Source organism: Emiliania huxleyi (assembly GCF_000372725.1).
Source record: "Emiliania huxleyi CCMP1516 unplaced genomic scaffold EMIHUscaffold_111, whole genome shotgun sequence".
NCBI lineage: Eukaryota > Haptophyta > Isochrysidales > Noelaerhabdaceae > Emiliania > Emiliania huxleyi.
This window is the reverse complement of record NW_005201732.1, coordinates 142743-163712: the sequence shown is the minus strand read 5'-3', so window position 1 is coordinate 163712 and position 20970 is coordinate 142743. Positions and strand designations below refer to the sequence as shown.

Genomic DNA, 20970 nt, shown 5'->3' with positions numbered 1-20970 from the left:
TCGGCCGTGTCAGTCTCGAGGTCTTCGTCGGCGACTATGGCACACCATAGGCGGAAGGCTGTTGCGCTCAGAGTGCGCGCAAAACACTCGTGGTACTCCTTGCCTTCACGTTGTCCAAAGCCTTTCCCAACGAGACGAGCCTTGACCTTGGCGATGCTGCCGTCGTCATTGAAGACAAAGGTAAAGACCCACTTGACTCCAATGACGTGCATCCACGGCTCCTGTCGGACAACGTCCCACGCTCGGTTGACGACGTACTTTCCGTGAATCTCATCCTCCATAGCACGTTTGATGAGAGGCCAGTAAATAGACTGGCGAGCCTGTTCGACTGTTTTGATGTCGGGCATAGTCTGTGAAGCGACGGACTGGATTGCAAGCGCTATCTCGATTGGCGGCGGCTTGCAGCCTGTGTCGTTCCAGACGCATGCGACCTCGGTGTTGTCGTCGTCGATGAAGGCTGAGTAGGCTATCTCTGCAAGCCGGTCAGTTGCGAGGCGGGCAATAGTCTGTTGCCCACTGGCAAATGCGGCGCAGCCGACGGCGGCATAACGCCGTACAAGGGCTACGGTGCCGTCGCTGGCTGTCGGACCATCTGCGTTAGCGGCTCCCCCCTGGTCTGGCAGGCCAACTGGGCGGGCGGGCGGGCGACGCGCAACAAAGTGCTTGGGCAGGAAGGCACCGGTGGCGCGGCCGAAGGGGAAGTCACTCTGCATGTATGTGATTGGCGTGTCACAGGAGATGGTCTTCGCGATCGTGAACTTGTTTTCTCCGCACCACGACGTGACGCGGTAGCTGCCGACGCGACGGAGCGACGGAACATAGGCGAAGTGGCAGCGGCGGTTCTCGTCGTATCCAAGGTGGCAAGCATCGGCCTGGGTGTGGCTGATCTTGTTATCCTTGTCTCGCAGCGGGATGAAAACAGTGACGTTGCAAAATAGAACTCGCGCCCATCCAAGCTCGGCTGGCTCGAGATTTGGATTTGCAAAGTCACGTGGCGAGATCGGGGGGGAATGCGACGTGGTAGCGAGGTGTCGGAAGATGAGCTCGCTCTGTCGCATAGCCCACGGCCACAGGCACTGGGGCGCATCGTCGGCATAAGCAAGGCACGCGCACACAGCGTGCTGGAAGACACCGTGGCATCGCTCGGCGATGGGGTTGGTGTTGTCTTCGTTAGCAATGCCAAACTGGCGCTTGACGATGAGTTGCCGCACGATTCCATCTGGTCCGTCGATGGCATCGCCATGGTACTCGAGCCCGTTGTCGTCAAGGAAGGCATAGACCTTTCCATTTCGAAGCCGATGCTCGTTGTTGTGGTGGAACTCGCGAAACGAATCGGCGACCTCGGCAGAGTTCGGCTTGTGAACGAGGTAGTAGACGAACTTGTCGCCGGTGTACTTGTCACAGAAGTTGATGACGCCGGTGAATCCGTGCGGGAACGAGCGCGGAAACGGGTAGGAGCAGTCGCTTGCGACGAGCTGGCCGAAGAAGGAGAGCGGCTCTCGTGCGCTGGCGGCTGGTGGAGGCGCAGCGAGCGTGCGTCGCACGGCACTGGAGGCGGGACGTTTCGGCGCACACAGTCTGCAGCCACGGCACTCGTGCGGGACATAGTTGCCGTTGACTTGTTTGCCTTGCCAAGTGACGTTGCTTGCGGCGAGGCGAGCGTGGCCGGCGTGGCAAAGGCGTGCGTGACACAAGAGGTTGTAGTCAGTGGTGACTGACGCAGCAACGTCGACACCGGTAACGTCGACACCGGTGGCGCAATCGATGGTCGCAATCTTGTAGCATCGTTCGAAGCCGCCGAAAGAAAAGAAAACACCGCTGGGAAGACGGACGCATTCGTCGACTCCGTAAGAGTTGTCGTCGTTGAAGTAAGCGCGAATGCCGTCGTCATTCTTCGCGCAACGAACAGACAGAAGGATGAGGTCGGGCGCGAGACCTTGGACGGCGGCGGCCCGCGAGACGGGGATGTCGCCGACGACGGGGGCGCGCTTCCCATCGCTGTCGATGGTGAAGCCGATGGCGGACGGAAGCACGGCGGATCCACTCTTGGTGATCTTCAAGACAGCGTCGCTAGCCACCTTGACGCCGGTGCTCTTGACGCTGCCATTCTCGGTGATCAGGTACGAGAGATGCTCGGGGACGAGGGTGAGGCTCGCGCCACTGTCGACAGTGATATCGGGCATCCGTACGTCACTGTCGGCCTTGATGGCGGAGTGGACGTACTCGACTGTCTGTCCAAGCCTCCCACGAATGCCGCCAGGTTCGCAGACGTCGACAGGAAAGGAATAGTCAACTCCCTGTCGCAGCTCGCGGTACACGCCGCCGGGCTGGATGTCGTAGAGCTGGATGACCTGGCCGTCATTGTCGATGGTGGCGGCGGCGGCAGCGCCTCCCGACGTAACAAGAGCGGGGAGAGCAGGCCGGCCACCGAGAACGATGAGGGCGAAGCCAATGACGAGTGCTGCGCTCTGCGAGAAGACGACGGAGGTGACGGCGTCGGAGGCCTTGACAGCAGCGTCGGCGATCTTGTCGAGCCGGACGCAGTTGGCGAGCCAACAGCAAGTAGCGCAGATAGCGGCAGTCACGACGGCAAAAAACCAGCGGCCAGAGCTGGTAGTGGTGGCGAGGAACCCAGTGCTGGGGACGGCAGCGATGGCGGTGGCGACGACTTCGCAGGGCTCGGTGCCTACGACGGCGGCGTAGCCGAGCTCGTCGTCGAAGAAGTCGTTGACGGCAAAGTTGTTGAGGTCGGGGACGATGTCGGCGTTGTCATTGACGACGTCAGCTCCGACAGCGGCTCCGGCAACCTCCTCGCGGCCAGCGGCAGTGGCGGCAGCGGCGGCTGCCTCGGCGGCGGCAGCGGCGGCTTCTGCGGTGGCGGCAGCGGCGACGGCGCGCTCTGCGGCGAGCTCTCCGTCGAGCTCTCCGGTGGCGTGGGCGTCGGCGGTAGGCGGGCCGCGAGGCGCGGAGGAGCGGCCGACTGGCTGCCGTCCGGTGCGGAACGGTGGCCTTTGTCCGCGCTGAAAGCTGCGCCGGCCGCCGGACGGTTCCCCGGCCCGCCTCGAGTTGGCGTCGGCCCGCGCCTTGCTCGTCTCGAGAAGGGCGATCGCGTAATCGAACGACCGGTTCTTTTTGGCGGAAGGGCACATGCGTCCGGGGTGTCCGATGCCCCGGCAGTTGTGGCAGACGATCTCGACGGACTCGACAGCGTTTCCATCCTCGAGGTAGATGATATCGTCGCTTGCGCCACTGTCACGGACGACTGGGCAATCGTACTGGTCGACGTTAGCGCCGCCGAAGAAACCGAAGGCGGTGGTGGTGACGGCGCCACGCGGGACAATGGCACGGATGTGCTCCATTTGCATGGCCTCGACTTGCATGGCAGCAGCCTTCGCCTCGGTTGACAGCCCGACGCTCTGAGAGGAGGCCCGCCTCCCACTGGCGGTCGGCAGCTGCTCCGGGCCGAGGTGGCCGTTCTCAAACGCGTTCTTCCAGTGGGTGGAATAGTGCGCGACGAGTCTGGCGAGGTCACGTCGGGCAGGGACTGCAGGAGGGACTCCACCGACGCCTGCAGCGGTGCCAGCAATCCAGAAGTACCCGTTGTGAGGCCCGGTGCTATTGATCTCGGAGAGGCTCTCGGCTCCGAAAAGCTTTGAGTTCTCGTTGATACACTCGAGGAGCCGAACAGCGATCTCGCTCTCGTCGTGGCGGTGAGTAGGCGGGCGCTCGGCGTTGACGCGGCGAATGTGGCTGTGGAGCTTGGTGACAGTGAACCCACTGATGCCAATGTCGGCGCAGATGCTGATCTTTGCCCACGCCGCATCGTGCGCACGGACATCAGAGCGCTGCGGCTCCATGTCCCCAATTGAGCAAAGGTACTGCCACGCCTGCTCCCCCTGCTGGAAGAAATTCTCGCGAAGGTGGAACTTGATGTCCTTGCAAGATATGTTCTTGACCAGGAGGGCGTAGGCCTGCTTGCGGCGGGTGCGGTGCAGGGCCTGCATCTTCTGTGCGTGCTGTGCAGCGCCAGCAGGCAGAGGTGGAGCGCCGACGGCGGTTCCTCCCATGTCCGCACCAGCGAAGACATCCGCGACGCTGGAGCCGGATTCGTCGGTCCGCTCCGCACCAGTGTCGAGAATTGCCCTTCTCCACTCCTTGAAAGGAAGGCCAGATGTCCCATCCCATTGGATGACGGACGGCATGTCTTTGTCACGGTTGTTGCTAGACATGCTACGTAGTTACCCCTCAGCTGGCTCCACGTTGAAGATGAGCGCGCGCGTCACAGCGCAGGCCAGGTCTACACTGGCCGCGGCACCAGCTCCCGCGGTCTGCACGCTAGGAGTGGTCCGCCCTCGCAATGAATGCGGAATACTATTACGAAAAGTACAACTAGTGCGACACACTAGTCAGTCTCGTAATCGCGCCAAGAGCGCGGATACACACACAAACAACAGGCGCGGCTATGAATAGCTGCGCATATACAGATAACGACTGTTCACAGTTGGGAGAAAGAGAGTCGTCTCTAACGCTACATTCGCAGTCGCTGCTCCGCTCCGATGGTCTCGCTCTGGCTCGGCCTGCTTCTGCCGTCGCCCCGCGCGCCGGCGGCCCTCGCGCTCCCGCGCGTGGCGGCGGCGCCCCGCTGCGCCGGGGCCGGCGAGCCGTCGGCGGTGCAGCCCGAGCCTGTTGGCGGCCCGATCGGCGCACTCGTGGACGCCGTGGCGGCGTCGCGCTGCGGCGCCATCAACCAGCGGCTGGTCGAAGCTTCCGGCAGGGACGCCGTCCTCGCGCTCACCACCGAGTCGGCCAAGCTGATGAACGCGGTCAACGTGGCGACCGCCATGCACCGGCTCGCGACGCTCGAGAAGAAGCGGCGGGCGGAGCGGGACGTGCTGCTGCGCGACCCGCGGTTCGAGGCGCTGCTCGACTCGGTGGTCGGCCGGGCCGCCGAGTTCAACGCGCGGCAGACCGCCGACGTGCTCTGGTCGTGCGCCACGCTGCGGCACTGGCCTCCGCTCCTCCTCAAGCCTCTGCTGTTGAGGGTGGTCTACCACCTGGAGAGGTGACTGTGCTGCGCGCGCGCCTCGGCACACCCCTCCGCCAGCGCGCCTCGGCACATGCACCGCTCGCGCCTTCTCTCGCCCGCACCCCGACCCTTGCCCTGCCGCACCCCGCGCCCCGGCAGGCAAACCTTTGAGCCCCACCATCTCTCTGTGATGAGCTGGGCATTTGCAACGCTCGAGTGCGCGCCGCCCGCAGCGCCGCCCGCAGCGCCGCCCCGACACTTGGGCGTGCCAGCCTGGCCCTGCCTCTTGCCTCTGCGCAGGTGCAAGCCGGTCCGGCTGCTCGAGGACATCGACCGGCAGGCGCGGGACTCACTTCCTAGACACTTCCTAGACACTTCCTAGACACTTCCTAGACACTTCCTAGACACTTCCTAGACACTTCCTAGACACTTCCTAGACACTTCCTCGAGGACCTCGACCGGCAGGCGCGGCGGCGTGGCGAGCTCAAACTCGCTTCGAACCAGCGCTTGGTGGCGGATGGCTGGGCTGGTGAACTCATCTAGGCGTGCGCCGTGTCGAGGGAGCTCTCGCCTCAGAACTGCGCCAACCTGCTCTGGGGCTTTGCGAAGCTGCGCCAGCCGAGCGCGGAGCTGCTGCCCGTGGTTGCTGCGCGGCTGGAGTCGGGGCTGCTCGACGAGTGCAAGCCGGTCGAGGTGTCCGACTTGGCCTACGCCACGGCGGTGACTTGGCCCGCACGCACACGCGCACGCACACGCACACGCGCACGCGCACGCTCACACACTCACACTCAGAGAGAGAGACATCGACGAGGGAGGCAGAGAGAGAGCGGGGAGGGAAGGGAGGGAGGGCGGCCCCTGCGAGGCGATGACTCGCGATCGGCGCGTTAGGTGATGGGCACCGCTGGCGAGGGCTCGTGCGAGCCGCAGCAGGCAAGACGGGACTGCGCACCTCGGTCGAGGTTTGGCTCGGGCCTATCCCCGAACCTTCCCGGAACCTCCCCCTCGCAGGCCAAAGAGCTCCTCGCCGCTCTTGCCACGCGCGCGCTGCCGCACACTTGCCTGCCGCGCTTCTCCTCGCGGCAGCTCGTCACGCTGGTCTGGGCGCACGCCAGGCGCGCGAGCCGCCGAGATGCCGCCGAGATGCCGCCGAGATGCCGTCGAGATGGCACCGAGATTGGAGGAGCTGCAGCCGCACATCCGCGGTCCCCACCCCCCTGCTTGAGGCCGACTCCTCCCTGCACTCCCTCCCCCTCTCCCCGGCGCAGGCTCGGCGTGCAGCCGCCCCAGGAGACCCTCGACGCGTGGCGGCAAGCGATGCGCGCCGCGGTCGACCAGCGGCCGCTGCAAAAGGCTGACCGGCAGAGCCTCGAGGCGTCGCTCGGCAAGCTGGGCGAGACGTGCCGCGGCGCTTGGATCCCCGACACATCGGAGCCTGCCGAGTCAGAGGCGGACGCCGTGAGCGCCGCGTGACGGCGCGCCGGAGCTCGCGACGCGCCTTATCCTCGGAGGCACACACACCGTCTTCTCCCCTCACCCAGCCGCACAGTGGGGCGAGCGAGTCGCGAGACGGATGCAGGAAAGACGATTTGGTTTTGACATTCGATGGGGTCGGGTCTGTGGGCCTCGGGTAGTCTCGCGACGTTGCCATTTCTTTTTATAACACGCGCACGCGCGCGCGGGCGAGATCCGAGAAGCTCGTGGGGAGGTGGGGAGAATTAGAGCGAGACCGAGAGCCGGGGCCATGGCGTTGAAAGAAAGTCGAGCCGCGGCGACGCGAGCGACCACACGTGACTCTCCACACACTTCTTAGATTTTAGAGCCGCGTGTGTACTGCTGTTTGAGCGGGCTGGGACGCTCGAACACAATCGAAAGCTAAAACCCCGTGTGTACGTAAAAAGACATCACAAAACGACAAGATCAAGATCAAGCGAAGGCGGCCTGTCAGGAGGGCGCCGCGCCTGAGCTATCGCCGCCGCATCCGCGCAGAGGCGACCTTCTCACGGGCCTCGCCTGGCACCGGCTCGCCCCGCGCGGCGGCTAGCGCGGCGGCTCGGGTCGGCACGACCACACCGCGAGCTGCGCCGTCAGCCGCCTCCTCCGGCACCGCCGCCGTCGCCGCTGCGCTGTCGCCGGCGCGGCCGCCGCCCGGCGCGGCGGCGGCGAGCAGCGCCGCGGCGCACGTGCCGGCTCCGCCGATCGCCTGCTGCGCCGAGATGGGCTCGTGCAGCAGGAGGCACGCCCAGCCGGCGGCGAAGAGCGGCATCGAGGCGAAGATGGGCTGGGCGGATGCGGCGGGGACCACCTTTTGCCCCTCGGCCTGGAGGATCGTTGCAAAGGCGCCCGGCACGAGGGCGGAGAGCGTTAGGAGGAGAGCCTGCTTGGGGGTGGGGGTGGGGGAGGCGCTGCTCACGCGTGGAAGGCGTAGGGAGGGCGGGAGGGGCGGGAGGGCCTGCGTCGGCGACAGCTGCGCCGCCCACCTCGCGACGGAGGAGAGGGAGGCTGCGCCGTACCCGGCGAGGCTGCCGAAGAGGTCGGCCGACACCGCCGCCTCTGGCAAGCCGCCCACAAGCGCCGCGCCGCCCAGGCCGAGCAGCACGATGGCGGCCTATTGGGCTCCGAGCTGCTCAACAGTAAGTCGCGTTCGCCCCAGGCTCCGAGGAGCAGGCGGCGGCGGCCTGCGTCCGGAGGCGGCCCGCAGCGAGCCTGGCCGCCGGATAGGTCTGGGCAAAGGTGCTGAGCCGCACCTTTTGGAGCGCGTAGCACAGGGCGGCCGTGAGCTTCGACGCGTCGGCCGAGGAGAAGGCCGCCGCGCCGCCCGCCGCGCCGCCGCTCTGTACTGCGAACGCGGTGCTGGCGAGGGCGAGTGCGCAGGCGGCCCAGGTGCGCGGGGCGACCCGGCGCTGCTCGTCGCTCGAGCCGATGCACGCCTGGAGGAGCGGCGTGAGGATGTTGACGCTGGCGAGGAGCAGCGTTCCGCGCACGGCCGACAGCTGCAGCAGAGCCATCGAGTTGAGCTGCGTGCCCGCGCAGCCCCACATGCCGAGCTCCGTGGCGGCTATCCAAAAGCCGACGCCCTCACCGCCGCCACTGCCGTTCGCACCCCCGTTCGCACCGCCGCCACTGCTGCTGTCCGCTGCTCCTAAGCTGCTACTCGCCGGCTGCTGGGCGAGGATGAACTGGCCTGCTATCGCCATGATGGCGAAGCGGACGGCGGTGATTGCGGTGGGCGTGAGGGCGACGCCGTCGGCGGCGAAGATGAGCTTCGCAAAGGTTGGATAGGTGCTCCACAAAGCACTGGTGCCGAGCAGGGCCAGCCGAGCGCGAGGCAAAGCACCGGGTTCGTCTGCGAGGCTGGCGGTGATCGCGTGGCTCCGCAGCCGAGGACGGCTGGCACAGCCTTGCTGGGACACGGCGACGGACAGGCTCGCTGTGGCGGGCAGCAGCGCCAGGCAGAGGCCGACGCGATACATCGGCAAAGTCGCGTCTACAAGACCGAAGACCTGGAAAAGTCCGTCGAAGAAAAAATCTGCGTGTGTCGATTACCAACAGCTCTCACGGTAACGCAAAGCGCCCGCGCGAACATTGACCTGTGACCTCTTGACACGCCATGAAGGTGGCCGCGATCAGCGTGTGGTCTCCGCGTTGTTTGTTGTTGCTACACGGCGTCAGTGCGCAAGACAGAGAAATGGTCCTCCGGACCTCGGCGCGGCGCTCTTCAAAGCTGGACAAGCCTGTTCTCTCCGCCGGCTCCACAACAATGTCGGCGTCGGCGGCCGGCAGCTCCTGGGACCGGAGGAGCTCCGTCCGCGTTTGCGTCCAACCCCTGCCTAGACGAGTACAGCTAAAGAGTACCCGGGGCTCCCTGTGGGGGCCCGTGAACATCTTTAGCTTGTGAGCCAGGAAAAGGGTTGTTTGCGTCCGCGTTTTTGACCAAAGCGCGTATTTTGACGCCGCAGATCCAAACGGCCTGGCATGCCGGCTAGCTTCATCATCATCTATGCCCTTCGGGCGTCACGTGCGGTCAACCTTTGCACAGCTCAAGGAATCGATGCCTGAGCTCAAGGCTTTGAAGACCTGGGCGCAACAGATGCAAGCACACAGCAAGGGCATGCGCCATGCCTCAACAGAAGCGTGCAAAGCTGGAAGCGTCGCTCAGGAAGATTGAGGCGCTTGAGACTCAGGTGACAGGACCATTGGACTGTGAGCAATACGCTGATATGCTGGCGGAGGCGAAGTCGCAACTCCTCGGAGTCATCAAAGCTGCCGCCGACATCACGAAAATGTGCGCTCTCTCTCGTCGCTTGGATCGGCGTCGCCCTCGCCGCCATCCGCATCTTGATGAAGCATCCGAGGAGTGAATTCTTTCCAGCAGTTCGGAGGAAGCTGCTCGGCTTCGTTCCAGATGCAAGCGTGTTCAAGCAAGAGGCACAGAAGGTGATGAAACACGGTGCTGGCTGTTTTACATTGATTGCGCAACCTGTTTGTTTCCCCAATAACCGCATGCGGACGACAATGCTGCTCGTCGCACCGCTGGTCACCGCGACCGTTTCGTTCGCGTTCGCTTTTCCAAATGGAATCTGTGCTGCAGAGCAGTAAAAGAGCGTGAGCGAGTTACACGTACCGTACGAGAATTTGCGTCGGTGCCATGGTCGTCGGTACCGGCTCGTGTGTCGTGACGTAAATGATCCGCGTGTGTGTCAGGTGTGTGTGTCCGTGTGTGCGCGCGTCTTGGTCGCTCTCACTCTCCTCTCAGTAACAGTAAGCTGTTCTCAGTTCCCGTGTGTGTGCACAGCCGCGCCATCCCACCTCCCGCGCGCCGCCTTGGCGCCCGAGCCTTGGCCTCGAGAGGCGGGGCGACGGGAGCAGCCTCTTCGACTGCCGCCTCCGCCTCTCCGTCACCTCCTCATGAGCGCCGTCGCGGGCGCCGCCTCCCCTCGAGCGGCACCTCCTTCGGCGCCGCCTCCGCCGCCACCGTGGCCTCCTCCTGCTCCTGCGGCGGCCCAGTCGTGCCGGTCTCACCGCCCTTGTTCTTCTTCTTCTTGCTCTTCTTGCCCTTGCAGCGCTCCTCCGCCTCGATCTCCGCCAGCAGCTCCTTCGCATGCCGCGCCGCCTCCACCTCCTTCGCAGCCTGCTCGGCCGCCGCCGCCGCCGCCTTCGCCGCCAGCTCGGCCGCCGCCGCCGCCTCCTTTGCCGCCAGCTCGGCCTCCAAGTGCTCCTCAATGACGCTGACGCACGTGGCGTACCCCAACTTCTTGGCCAGTTGCAAGGCGTTATGGTCGCGAGCGCCCCACTTCAGCTCTGGATCAGCGCCCGCCCGCAGCAAGCAGCGTGCGACGCTGGCGTGGTCGTTCACGACAGCCATAAGCAGCGCGCCTGGTCCGCCGCTATTCCTCGTCAGGTTGACCGATGCCCCGCGCTGCAGCAGCGACTCGACAAGCCGCAGCTGGCCGCATATGGCGGCAACCATTAGCAACGTGAGGCCGCCAGCAGCACGAGCATCGATGCGCCCGCCGGCGTCGAGCCACGCCATCACCCTCTTCTTGTCGCCGCAACTAGCAGCGTCGATAATGACTTCGAGCATGGCTTCTAGCATTGCCGCTCGCTCCGCAGCTGCCGCTTCGCTCGCCGCTCCGCCTGCAGCCTTCTCCGCCGATGCAGCAACCGCCTCGGCAGCAGCCTGATCCTCGAGGCGGGCCTTCTCTGCGGCCGCCGCCTGCTCTGCCGCTGCCACCCTCGCCGCCTCGGCCGCCGCCGCCTGCTCTGCCGCCGCCTTCGCCGCCTCCGCCTTGGCCTCCGCCTCTGCCTCTTCTTCTGCCTTTGCCGCTGCCTCCTCCTCCTCTGCCTTGGCTGCCGCCTCGGCCACCTCAGCTGCAGCCGACACCTCCGACCTCGCCAGCTCCTCTGCCGCCCCGCGGCTCTCCTCCTCTTCGACTGCCGGCTCCGCCTCTGTCGCCCCAAGCGCCGCCACCTCCTTCGGCGACGCCTCCGCCGCCACTGCGGCCGTGGCCGCCTCCGCCGTCGCTCCCTTCTCCGCTCCCTCCTCCGACGCCTCGGCCGCCGTCGGCTCCTCCCCGACGCTGTGCCGAATCCTCTCCGTGTCGAGCTCTTTGAGAAGCCCAAGCGGCTCGGGCCCGACGGCAGCGGTCTCCGCAGTCGCGGCCTCCTGCGGCGGCCCAGCCGTGCCGCCCCCGCCGCCCTTCTTCTTCTTCTTCTTGCTCTTCTTGCCCTTGCAGCGCTCCGCCTCGACCTCCGCCAGCAGCTCCTTCGCATGCCGCGCCGCCTCCTTCTCCTTCGCCGCCAGATCGGCCGCCGCCGCCGCCGCCTTCGCCGCCAGCTCGGCGGCCAGGTGCTTCTCAATGACGGTGACGCACGTGGCGGCGCCCCTCTCCTTGGCCAGCTGCAAGGCGGTATCGCCGTCCCACTTCTGCTCTGGATCAGCGCCCGCCCGCAACAGGCGGCGCGCGATACTGGCGTGGCCCATCATAACAGCAAACACGAGCGCGCCTCCGCCGTGTTTGCTCGTCAGGTTGACCGACGCGCCGCGCTGCAGCAGCGAGTCGACTACCTGCTGGCGGCCTGCGTGCGCGGAAATCATTAGCAGCGTGAAGCCGCCCGCAGCAAGAGCATCGAGGCACCCGCCGGCGTCGAGCCACGCCACCACCGCCTTCTTCTCGCCACGCTCAGCTGCAACTGCAATGGCGTCTGGCATCGCTGCTCGCTCAGCTGCGGCGGCCGCTTCGCCTGCCGCTTCCGCCGCCGCCGTCGATGCAGCAGCGGCCGCCGCCTGGCCCTCGGACCACGCCTGCTCCTCTGCCGACACACGGCTCTCCTCGGCGATTGCGGTGGCCTCAGCCTCCGCGCTTGCCGGAGCGGCCTCGGGTGTGGCGAGAGCGCGTGCGATGTGCGACTTGAAGACGCCCACGACACGAGTGTGGCCTGCCTGCTTCGCCAGCTGCGGCGCCGTCATGCCTTCCGCGTTGCGCAGCGCAAAGGTTGCGCCGGCGGCAAGCAGCTGGCCGACGATGCCGGCGCAGTCTTGGCTGCTGGCGGCCAGCATCAGAGCGGTGCACCCGTTGTGGTCTTGGAGGTCGACGATAGCACCGCGCCGCAGCAACACCGCGACCAGGCGAGCGTGGCCCGTGCTGGCCGCGACCATCAGCAGCGACATTCCGTTGGCGCGGGGCGCGTCCACTGCCATGCCGCTGCCGCCGAGGAGCTTGAGCACCGTCGCGCAGTCGCCGGTGTACGCGGCCTGGAACAAGAGGTCGTTCTCGCGCACTGCCTGAGACAATAGCTCTGCTACCTCGGTCAGGCCACGCCACTCGGCCTCACGCAGCGAGGCGGCACCGTCCTCGCCGCTCGCCGCCCCAGCGAGGATGAAGAGGCGAACGATGTCGGGTTGGTCGTACATGACGGCCGTCATCAAGGCTGTCTCACCACTGCGGTTTCGTACTGCGACCGAGGCGCCGTGCCGCAGCAGGAAGCTCGCGATGGCTGCGTTGCGGCTCGCGGCCATGATGAGAAGCGTGGAGCTCATCCCGTCGCTGTCGCGACCGCACTGCGATGTAGTCAAGACAGCGTTCACGTTCAAGCCGCCCTCGATCAGCGCCTCGACTCCGGACGGGCTTGCTCCTGCCCGTGTCGCCTGCCAGCCGGCATCAAAGATGTCGTCGTGGCTGGGGTCCGCAGCCAGAACCAAGTGCACTACTTCCGCGTCCTCCCGCTCCTCGCAGTGCGTCACAGCCAGCGCGAGCGGGCTCGAGTATTCGCTGTCCTGCAGGCTAGCCGCGGCGCCGCGCTCGAGCAAGAGCTTCACAACCTCGGGTGTGCCGCGGATACACGCCAGCATGAGCAGCGTGTATGAGCTGCGCCAGGGCTTGCGGCCCTCCCCGGCATAGGGCGTCATCCACATGTTCACGTCGACGCCGCGCTTGAGCCACAAATCGACCGCCATCGCCGCCTTGCCGTCCGCCCGTCCAAGAATCCGCCAGACAAAATCGATACTCACGATGCCCGCCTTCATAAAGGCGATCACCACGGGATCAGAAAGGTCGCGGCCAGAACCGGACACGGCGTCCTTGAGCGCCGACTCGATGTCCATGCGGAGAGGGGGCGGCGTCGCGGCCAGAAGCAGGCTCACGATCTCGGATGAGCCGTTGCTCGCTGCTATCGACAGCGCCGTCACGCCACTGCTGGCCCGGGCCGCAGCCGAGGCGCCGCTCCGAAGCAGCAGGCGAACGAGGTCGAGGTGGCCGTACTTGGAGGCAAGCATCAGCAGAGTGATGTTGTGGGTCCGTCCCGCGCAGGTCCACCGCTGGTCCGCGTTGCCGCCGTCGGCGATCCACGCCTCGAGGCGGCCAGCGTCTCCTTTCTCGACTGCCGCCCACGGTGCCTCCTTGAGCGCCTTGCCCTCGCGCGTGGCCTCGAGCAGCGCCTCCGCCTCGCGAGCTGCCTCGTCCGCATCCTCCCCCTCGCCCTCCTCCCTTCCCTCCCCTTCTGCCGCCGCCGACGCCGCGGCTGCCGCCCGCGCGTACTTCTCGTCGTCCCGGGCCTTGCTCGCCTCCTGCCGCGCCTTCTTCTTCTCCTCCTTCTTCGCCTGCTTCTGCGCCTCGGACGCCTAAAAGAGGAAGGGGCTGATGAATAAGGGGGGGGGTTGGGGGGCGGCGACGGTGGCGGGGGTGTGGGCTGTGGTGTGGGCGGCGGAGGGAGGGGTGGCGGCGGCGACGGGGGAGGCGGAGCGGGTGGGGGTGGCGACGGCGGAGGAGGCGCTGGCGGAGGCGGCGAGGGAGGAGGAGGCGAGGGTGGGGGCGGCGTCGGAGGTGGAGAGGGGGGAGGCGGTGACGGTGGTGGGGGGTGGCGAGGGCGGAGGGGGAGCAGGGCATGCAGTAAGTGGGCGCGGGGAGTCTCGCCTTGTGATCAGCTTCGCGGTTCATGCGGGCGACGGCCGCCGCCTCCGCCTCACGCTCCTCACGTGCCCGCTCCTTCGCCGCCTTGCGCTCGGCACGCTTCGCCTCGGCCCCCTTCTCCACCTCAGCCGCCGCCGCCGCCGCCGCATCGACCGCCCGGCGCCGACCCTCCTCGGCCGCCTGCGCCGCTTCAAACGCGGCCCACTTCTCGGCCTCGGCCACCTGTGTCGCCTGGGCCTCGCGTGCCGCGCGTTCCTCCTCAGCCCTCTGCTTCTCGGCCGCGGCCAGCGCCGCCCCCGCAGCGCTTGCCTCCGCCGCACGTGCCTCCGCCGCCACCGCCGTCTCCACCGCCTCCTTCGCGGCTGCCTTCGTAACTGCCGCCTCGCGCGCATCCGCCTCGTCGATGGCCTCGTCAAAGTCTTGGATGCTCTCGGCCGAGACCGCCTCTTCAAGGGGCGGGAGCTCGTCCTCGGAGTCGGCGTCGATCTCGTCAATCTCGAGGTTGCCGATGACACGAATGCGAACCTGCGAATGAGGGGGGATGCGCTAAGTGCCGGCAACACGGGAATGCGGTGTGGAGGGCTGTGTGAAGGGCTGCAGCATAATAATGGTGTGTTGCCTTGCCGCAGCACGACTTGTCCTGTTTCGTGCCGGCGGACGAGGCCGCCTGCTCGTGACCGTCGTTCGAAGCGCCGTCTTCGCCACGCGCGGGGCGCCGCTTGCGCCCTTCGGAGGCCTCAAACTGAGGAGGCATGCTGCTGCGGACACACATCCTCGCGGTGATGGCCCCCGGGGGCCTGCCCCTCTCTCGCACGCCGCCAGAAAAAGAAATTCGGTGCCGGTCTAGTCCTACCTCGGCCTGTCTGTTTTCTTTCTTCCTTTCACACAAAAACACAACCCCGGCCCCAAGTATTCCTTTCATAGGCACTGGCGCGCACTGGCACTGACACAGAAAAAATTGGGTGTGGAAAGCCTTGTAGAAGCCGCCAAAAGATACACAGAAATTCACGCGCCCGCACGTCCTCCCAGCCCTACCTGCTTGTCTGTTTTCTTTCTTCCTTTCACACTAGGCACGGGACTGGCGTGCACTGGCACTAACACAGGTACACACGAGAAACAAAGCAGGACACGCGCCCGGCGGTGGCTCTAGCAGGGCGTCGAAAGCGGAACTCCGCTATCTGCTCGAGCAGCATGTGATGTCCGCCGTGGGTGTGAGCAGAGGCGTGTGACTCTGTTGCGCGATATCAGGTACTGGTAAGGGGGTAAGCGCCCCGAGACCAGCTCTCGGCCATCTCCCTGCCCTCCTAAAGGGTAGGTTGCTAGGACCTAGCCAGCGGCAAACTTTTCAGGGCCTCGCTGCCCGCTTATACTCGAGTACCACATTTCGATTTACGGTCCGTACCCTCGGTGCCATGATCGTCGGTGCCATGATCGTCGGTGCCGGCTCGTGACGTTAATGATCCGCCCCGCACATGTTTGTCCATCGCGTCCGAGTGGGCACTCGCCGAGTCCCCGTTGTTCATGCTAATGTAGTTGTGATTGGTCCTAAAATCGACTCCTGGGTTGGCTGGCCCCGAGAGCTGCGTCTCGAGCTCCCGGTCCGCCGTTGCCAGACGACCCCGAGCGCCGGGATCCAATAAGTAAGGCCCGACGCTCACACACACAACACCCTGTCTGCACGTCTCGCGCGCGCGTGAACAGGGGGGCTCGACCTCGAAGCGTCGCTTCTGCCGCGAGCCCATGTAGCGCGATGCAGTGCCGGGGGCGCGCAGTGCCGGGGGCGCGCGGGCGCGTCAAGAGGAATGGGCCCCGGCAAATGAAGAGATGAAGACCGCCCATCTCAAGCTTGGGCTGCCTTATCACTAGGTTTGTTTTCTTTTCCCTCTCTCGCCCTTGGGCCCCTCCTTTACGGCGCCCTTGTTACGCCCTTTCCCCAGACCCTTTCCCTCCCTCCTTCCTCATCGGCACTCTTCCGGAAGATGGCCTGAACTTTGGGAAAAGATCAGTAACCAGCCTCCGGCGGGGCCCCCCGCTACCATCCAAACCCGAGTACCGGTCTACTATCATAGGTAGAGGCTCAAGTGTGACATATAAGTGTCCACACCCATACACATGCACAAAGCAACTCTCACGGCACACGGGCACCGGGTGGAGCGGTGGCGGCGGCGGCAGCAGCACGCGCGGGCGGACGGATTCGGACGGGGCGGAGCAGCGACTGCCTGGGCGGCCGCTGCTCTGTCTGCCAGAGCGCGCCGTCTGCCTGCGCAGCTCGAGCGCGGTCAGGTGCGAGGACGCGTGGCGGCGCGGGGAAACGCGGCGGCGGTGGCGGCGGCGGCGGCGGCGGCAGCGGCACGCGCGGGCGGACGGATTCGGACGGGGCGGAGCAGCGACCGCCTGGGCGGCCGCTGCTCTGTCTGCCAGAGCGCGCCGTCTGTGCGCAGCTCGAGCGCGGTCAGGTGCACAGGGAAGCGTGGCGGCGCGGGGACGCGCGGCGGCGGTGGCGAGCAGGCGAGCGGCCCGCGCGCGGCGAGGCGGACAGGTGATCGGCAGGCGGGTGATGGGCCGGAGAGTGACCGCGCCCAGCGATCGGAGCGAGCCGATCGTCGCTCGGCCGCAGCTGACCTCGAAGGCGTGCGGAGCGCGACTGTCGGTGTCGGAGGGCGGCCGTCATGTGGCGAGGAGGGAGGACGACAAGTGCGCGTCGTACGGGTCGCTCTTCATCGGCCAGTCGAGCGGACGGTAGCGTCGGTCAAAGCAAAGAGGGCCGGTGAGGCCGGCGAGATTCGTTGCGAGATACGGTTCGCGCCCAAACAAGTTTGGACGCTCGGGGACGCGCCGCAAAATCAAGCAATTGGAATAGGGGGCTACTGGGGCGGCCAATTCACACCTCGCGGGACTACTTATGTTTTCGTAAACGTAGTTGTGCCCCTACGCTACGTCGCACGAGTGCAACCGGGTAGCGGGGGGCTAAAAGTCGAACATTGTCAAATTGGCCTTGGCCGCTTTGTAATCTCGAGACCTCGAGAGAGAGGCCGCCGCAGGGCCCAAGGCCACAGGATCTACAGCCCTCAGCGCACTCCTCTCCAGTCTCCTCCCTAGAGGGAGCTGCGATCACTCTGGCCACACGTTGAGGGCCGCCCCCTGCAGCCCGCACCGCCACTGCAACGGAGGCCATGGCGCACCGGGAGTTGTGTCGACTGCCCTCAGCGAGTTGAGAGTGCAAGTCGAGATAAGACACAGAGAGTCTCAATTTAGTCATCAGTTCGTGCATCGGACCGGATGCGGGGAATGCGGTCGCGCCGCCGGCGTATCCTTTTTGACATCAAGTTTTTCGTTCACACAAAGCACATCTCCGGGCCCAGATCACACGCACGGACAGTCGTGAACGCAACGTATTAAAGCCTCGATACGTTTTGACACCCGAGCAAAGGTCACCTGTGTGCGTGTGGGCCCGTCCTCGGTGCTACGAGGTGACGGTAAGACTGACTGCATGACTGACTGGCTGACTGCATAAGGTCACCAACAAAGATCACGAAAGCGGATCTACATGTACATGTAAATAAAAGTATGCAGAAATCCATGGCCTCGATACGTTTTGACCCGAGCAAAAGGTCACCAACAAAGATCATGAACTTGACACTTGTGCATGTGCATGTGCATGTGCGTGTGCTGATGAGCCGTATCATTTGTCCTCCGCGTTTTTGTGCCCAATCCGTCCACGTCTGATCGATTGCCGGGGGGGCAGGAGGGCGTCCATCAGCCGCTTTTTATCACCTACCTTGAGCACCTTGATTCGCCGCGAGTCGCGCACACAGTGCTCCTCGCCGCTCGGCTGAACACCCGGCTTCACCCACGCGCTATATGGTACATACCGCCAACTGCCACGTGCCGTCTCGATCTTGCGGCCTGGTGATCATCTTGACGACGCCGGTGTTGACACTCACCGTGAGGATGGTGCCATCGCCATATGGGCGCGCCTTGTTGATGTCCTGGCTGACGTACACGCCTGGGCCCAACATCCCGTTGTTCGAGGGTCGAAATCCATTCGGACCGACATGTACCCCGGAAAAAAAACGCGCCCCCAGTCGCTGACCGCCGCCCGCCGCGCCCAGCTGGCCGCACCCCCAGCCACCATGCTTCCATTGACCCTTCTCGCCTCCACGGTCGACGCCAGCTCCTCCACCTGGCCGACCGTCGATTGCGGCTCGCTACTGAGGGACGATCTCGCGCCTCGCACCGCGGCGCTCGATGACCTCCGAGATGCGATCGTGACCCGCGGCCTGCGCTGGAGTCGGCGAGCTCTTCAACGAGTCGTACATCGCGAGCATGTACAACTTTAGCAGGCGGGCACACGCGCTCCCACCGGCCGTCAAGCGACGCCACTCACGGCCGCACGGCGGTTACACCGGCCCCGACGCCGGCGTGCTGGGCAACGTACACGAGCTTGGCAAGCTGCCATCCCTCCGGGCGTGGGACTACTCACGCGAGCCAAACGCCTTTGTCGCGGCCCAGTGCGCCGGCTCGCCGGCCTCGGCTGGAGGCAGCGGCGGCGGCGACGAGGGCGGCGGCAGCGGAAAGTACCCAGGCCCCGAGCTGCTCTCACCGCGGTTCGAGGATGTGGTGGGCGACCTGTACGACCGGCAGCAGACGCTCGCGGCGGCGCTGCTCGAGGCGATTGGCGAGGTCTCGGCGCCACTCGACAGGAGGCGCGCGTGCGGAGCCTTCCCCGAGCCTTCTCGGAACCTTCTCGCAGGTGCTCGGCCTTCCGCCGGACGCCTTCACGCGCCACCTTGCCGACGGCGAGCTCGGCACGGTGCGGCTGATGCGGTACCCGCCCGCATCCGAGGCGGCCGCCCGCAACATCAGCGGCGTCGGCGGCGGCGATGGTGTCGGCGGCGGCGGCGATGGTGCCAGCGGCGGCGGCGATGGTGTCGGCGGCGGCGGCGATGGTGCCAGCGGCGGCGGCGATGGTGTCGGCGGCGGCGGCGATGGTGCCAGCGGCGGCGGCGATGGTGTCGGCGGCGGCGGCGATGGTGCCAGCGGCGGCGGCGACGGTGTCGGCGGCGGCGGCCCGCACGTCGGGATCGGGGCCCACAACCGACTCCGAGGTGAGATTAACTAGTGAGTGATGATTGATTCAATAGCTAGTGAGTGAGTAGGCCCACACCGACTACGAGGCGCTGACACTCATGCACCAGAGCGCAGAAGGGCTCGAGCTGCGCGACGTGTCTGGACGGTGGGCGGTGGCGCCGGTGCGGCCCGACGCGCTTGTGGTCATCCTCGGCGAGCGCTGCGCTCGAGCGGAGCGGCGGCAGCGCGCACTCACACGTCCGCGACGCGTCCGCGACACGTCCGCAGGCGACGTTCTCGAGAGGATGACGAATGGCGTGTTGCGCGCGACGCCGCACCGCGTGCCGCTCGACGGCGCGGGAGGCGGCGAGCGCTACTCGATCATCCGCTTCTGCGCGCTGGCGGCGCACACACGCATCGCGCCGATGGAGGAGTTCGTCACGCCCGAGTCGCCCGCCCTGTACAGCGCGACGACGATGGAGGAGCACCTCCGCGTCACGGTCGAGAACCTGCTCGCGGGGCGGGGCGCGTGGGATAGTGAGACGGACGCCTCCGCCACCGCGACGTACGACCATGCTGCGGCCCGGAGTCGCGATGAGCTGTGAGGATGAATCTCAGCACGCGCAAAACACGCGCACGCCGCCGCCGCCACGTGGGTCGTGGTCTGTGTCTCGGTCGTGGAGCCGACGCTCTCCACTGAGCACGCTGAGCACTTCGGGCGGCCTCTCGCTCTCCCACACTCTCCGCCGCACGCGCACCCGACCCGGCACTGCATCACGATTTCTTTTGCAAACTTCGGTGTCTGTAGACGAGAGACACGAGACGCACATAGGCTACATAAAATAGGGCACAATTTTGTTTGGCGTGTTCATGCGGCGTGGTGTGGCTCAGAAGGTGTTCGTGAGCGAGACACCCGCAGTGCACATACGGCTCACGGGCCCCCACCCACACGCCAATGAGATACAGCCGTGCAACGCCGCATTCGCAACACTTGCAAGAGAGAGATCTCGATCTGGGGCATAGACCAACTCACAAGTCCCTCGCAGCTACCACGGGTTGTCGCCCCAGTCGTCATTCGACTTCTTCGCCGCTATCGCACCGCCAGCCTTCTTTGGTTTGCCAGCGGCCATCATAGCCAGCGGGTCGAGCGAATCGAAGGCGTTTGGCGGCTTGGCGGCGGCAGACCCGAAGTTCATCATGTTGCCGCCGCTCGGCGCGGCTGCCCCCATCGGGCCGCCGCCCATCGGGCCGCACCTGTTCACAGCTGTACGTGTGAAGAGACGCTGTTCACAACGCGCGGCAACCGATCGCCCGCAGCCGCACCCCATCTGCCCCATCGACCCGCTCATGGGGCCGCCCATGGGCCCGCCGCCCATTGGCCCGCTCGTCGCGCCCATCGGCCTCGCTCCTCCCATTTGCCCGCCCATCCCTCCCATCCCTCCCATCCCTCCCATCCCGCCCGCTCCGCTCCTCCCCACGCCGCCACTCCCGCCCATCCCGCCCATCCCTCCCATGCTGCCGCCCATCCCGCCCATCCCGCCGCCCATCGGCGCCGGAGCGGGCGCCTTCAGGGCTCCGATCCCGCCGCTCGACGTCGCCGCCGCCGCCGCCTTGGGCCCCCCGAGGCTGAGCGACGCAAACGGGTCCGCGGCTGCCGGCTTCGGCTTCGACGCGACAAAGTCGCCGCTGCCTCCCGCCGGCTTGGCGCCGCCCGCCGCGCCGCCCGCCGCCACGCCGCCGCAAGCGGGCTTCGGCGGCGGCTTGCTCGCCGGCGCGGGACTGGAGAAGGCGTTGCCGAGATCGTCATCTCCCCAGCCGCCCAGATCCGTGCTCGCCGCCGCCTTCACCGCCGTCGGCGGAGGCGCGTACGAGGTTGGCGCCGGCTGCAGCGGCACGCCATTCGGGGGAGGGGGGGGAGGCGGCCTCCCGCCCATGCCCGCGCCGCCGCCGCCGCCGCCGCCGCCGCCG

General features: G+C 66.3%; 4 protein-coding genes across 4 annotated transcripts in view; 2 read left to right on the top strand and 2 right to left on the bottom strand.

Annotated features, from left to right (window-relative positions):
• Nucleotides 1-4266: 4266 nt before the first annotated feature.
• Nucleotides 4267-6496, top strand: EMIHUDRAFT_223685 (hypothetical protein; the record flags this gene model as incomplete). The annotated part of the gene is made up of 5 exons (XM_005791573.1): nt 4267-4326; nt 4683-5062; nt 5587-5746; nt 6035-6121; nt 6314-6496. The coding sequence occupies 5 exons, from the start codon at nt 4267-4269 to the stop codon at nt 6494-6496; spliced, it is 870 nt and encodes a 289-aa protein (XP_005791630.1).
• Nucleotides 6497-6967: 471 nt separating this feature from the next.
• On the bottom strand, nt 6968-8504 carry EMIHUDRAFT_454466 (hypothetical protein; the record flags this gene model as incomplete). Its single annotated transcript, XM_005791572.1, has 4 exons — nt 7702-8504; nt 7512-7631; nt 7207-7400; nt 6968-7019 (listed from the first exon to the last, which is right to left on the bottom strand). Exons 1-4 carry the CDS (start codon nt 8494-8496, stop codon nt 6968-6970), a joined length of 1161 nt encoding a protein of 386 aa, XP_005791629.1. The 5' UTR covers nt 8497-8504.
• Nucleotides 8505-18258: 9754 nt separating this feature from the next.
• On the top strand, nt 18259-19607 carry EMIHUDRAFT_108958 (hypothetical protein; the record flags this gene model as incomplete). Its single annotated transcript, XM_005791571.1, has 3 exons — nt 18259-18615; nt 18686-18759; nt 19133-19607. 3 exons carry the CDS (start codon nt 18259-18261, stop codon nt 19605-19607), a joined length of 906 nt encoding a protein of 301 aa, XP_005791628.1.
• Nucleotides 19608-20048: 441 nt separating this feature from the next.
• The window catches only part of EMIHUDRAFT_223680 (hypothetical protein), a gene marked incomplete at both ends in the record, with an annotated part of 5576 nt that continues 4654 nt past the window's right edge, over nt 20049-20970 (bottom strand). Inside the window, one exon of the mRNA XM_005791570.1 lies at nt 20049-20256. Within this exon, the coding sequence (XP_005791627.1) occupies nt 20049-20256 (208 nt within the window). The remainder of the gene's footprint in view (nt 20257-20970) is intronic.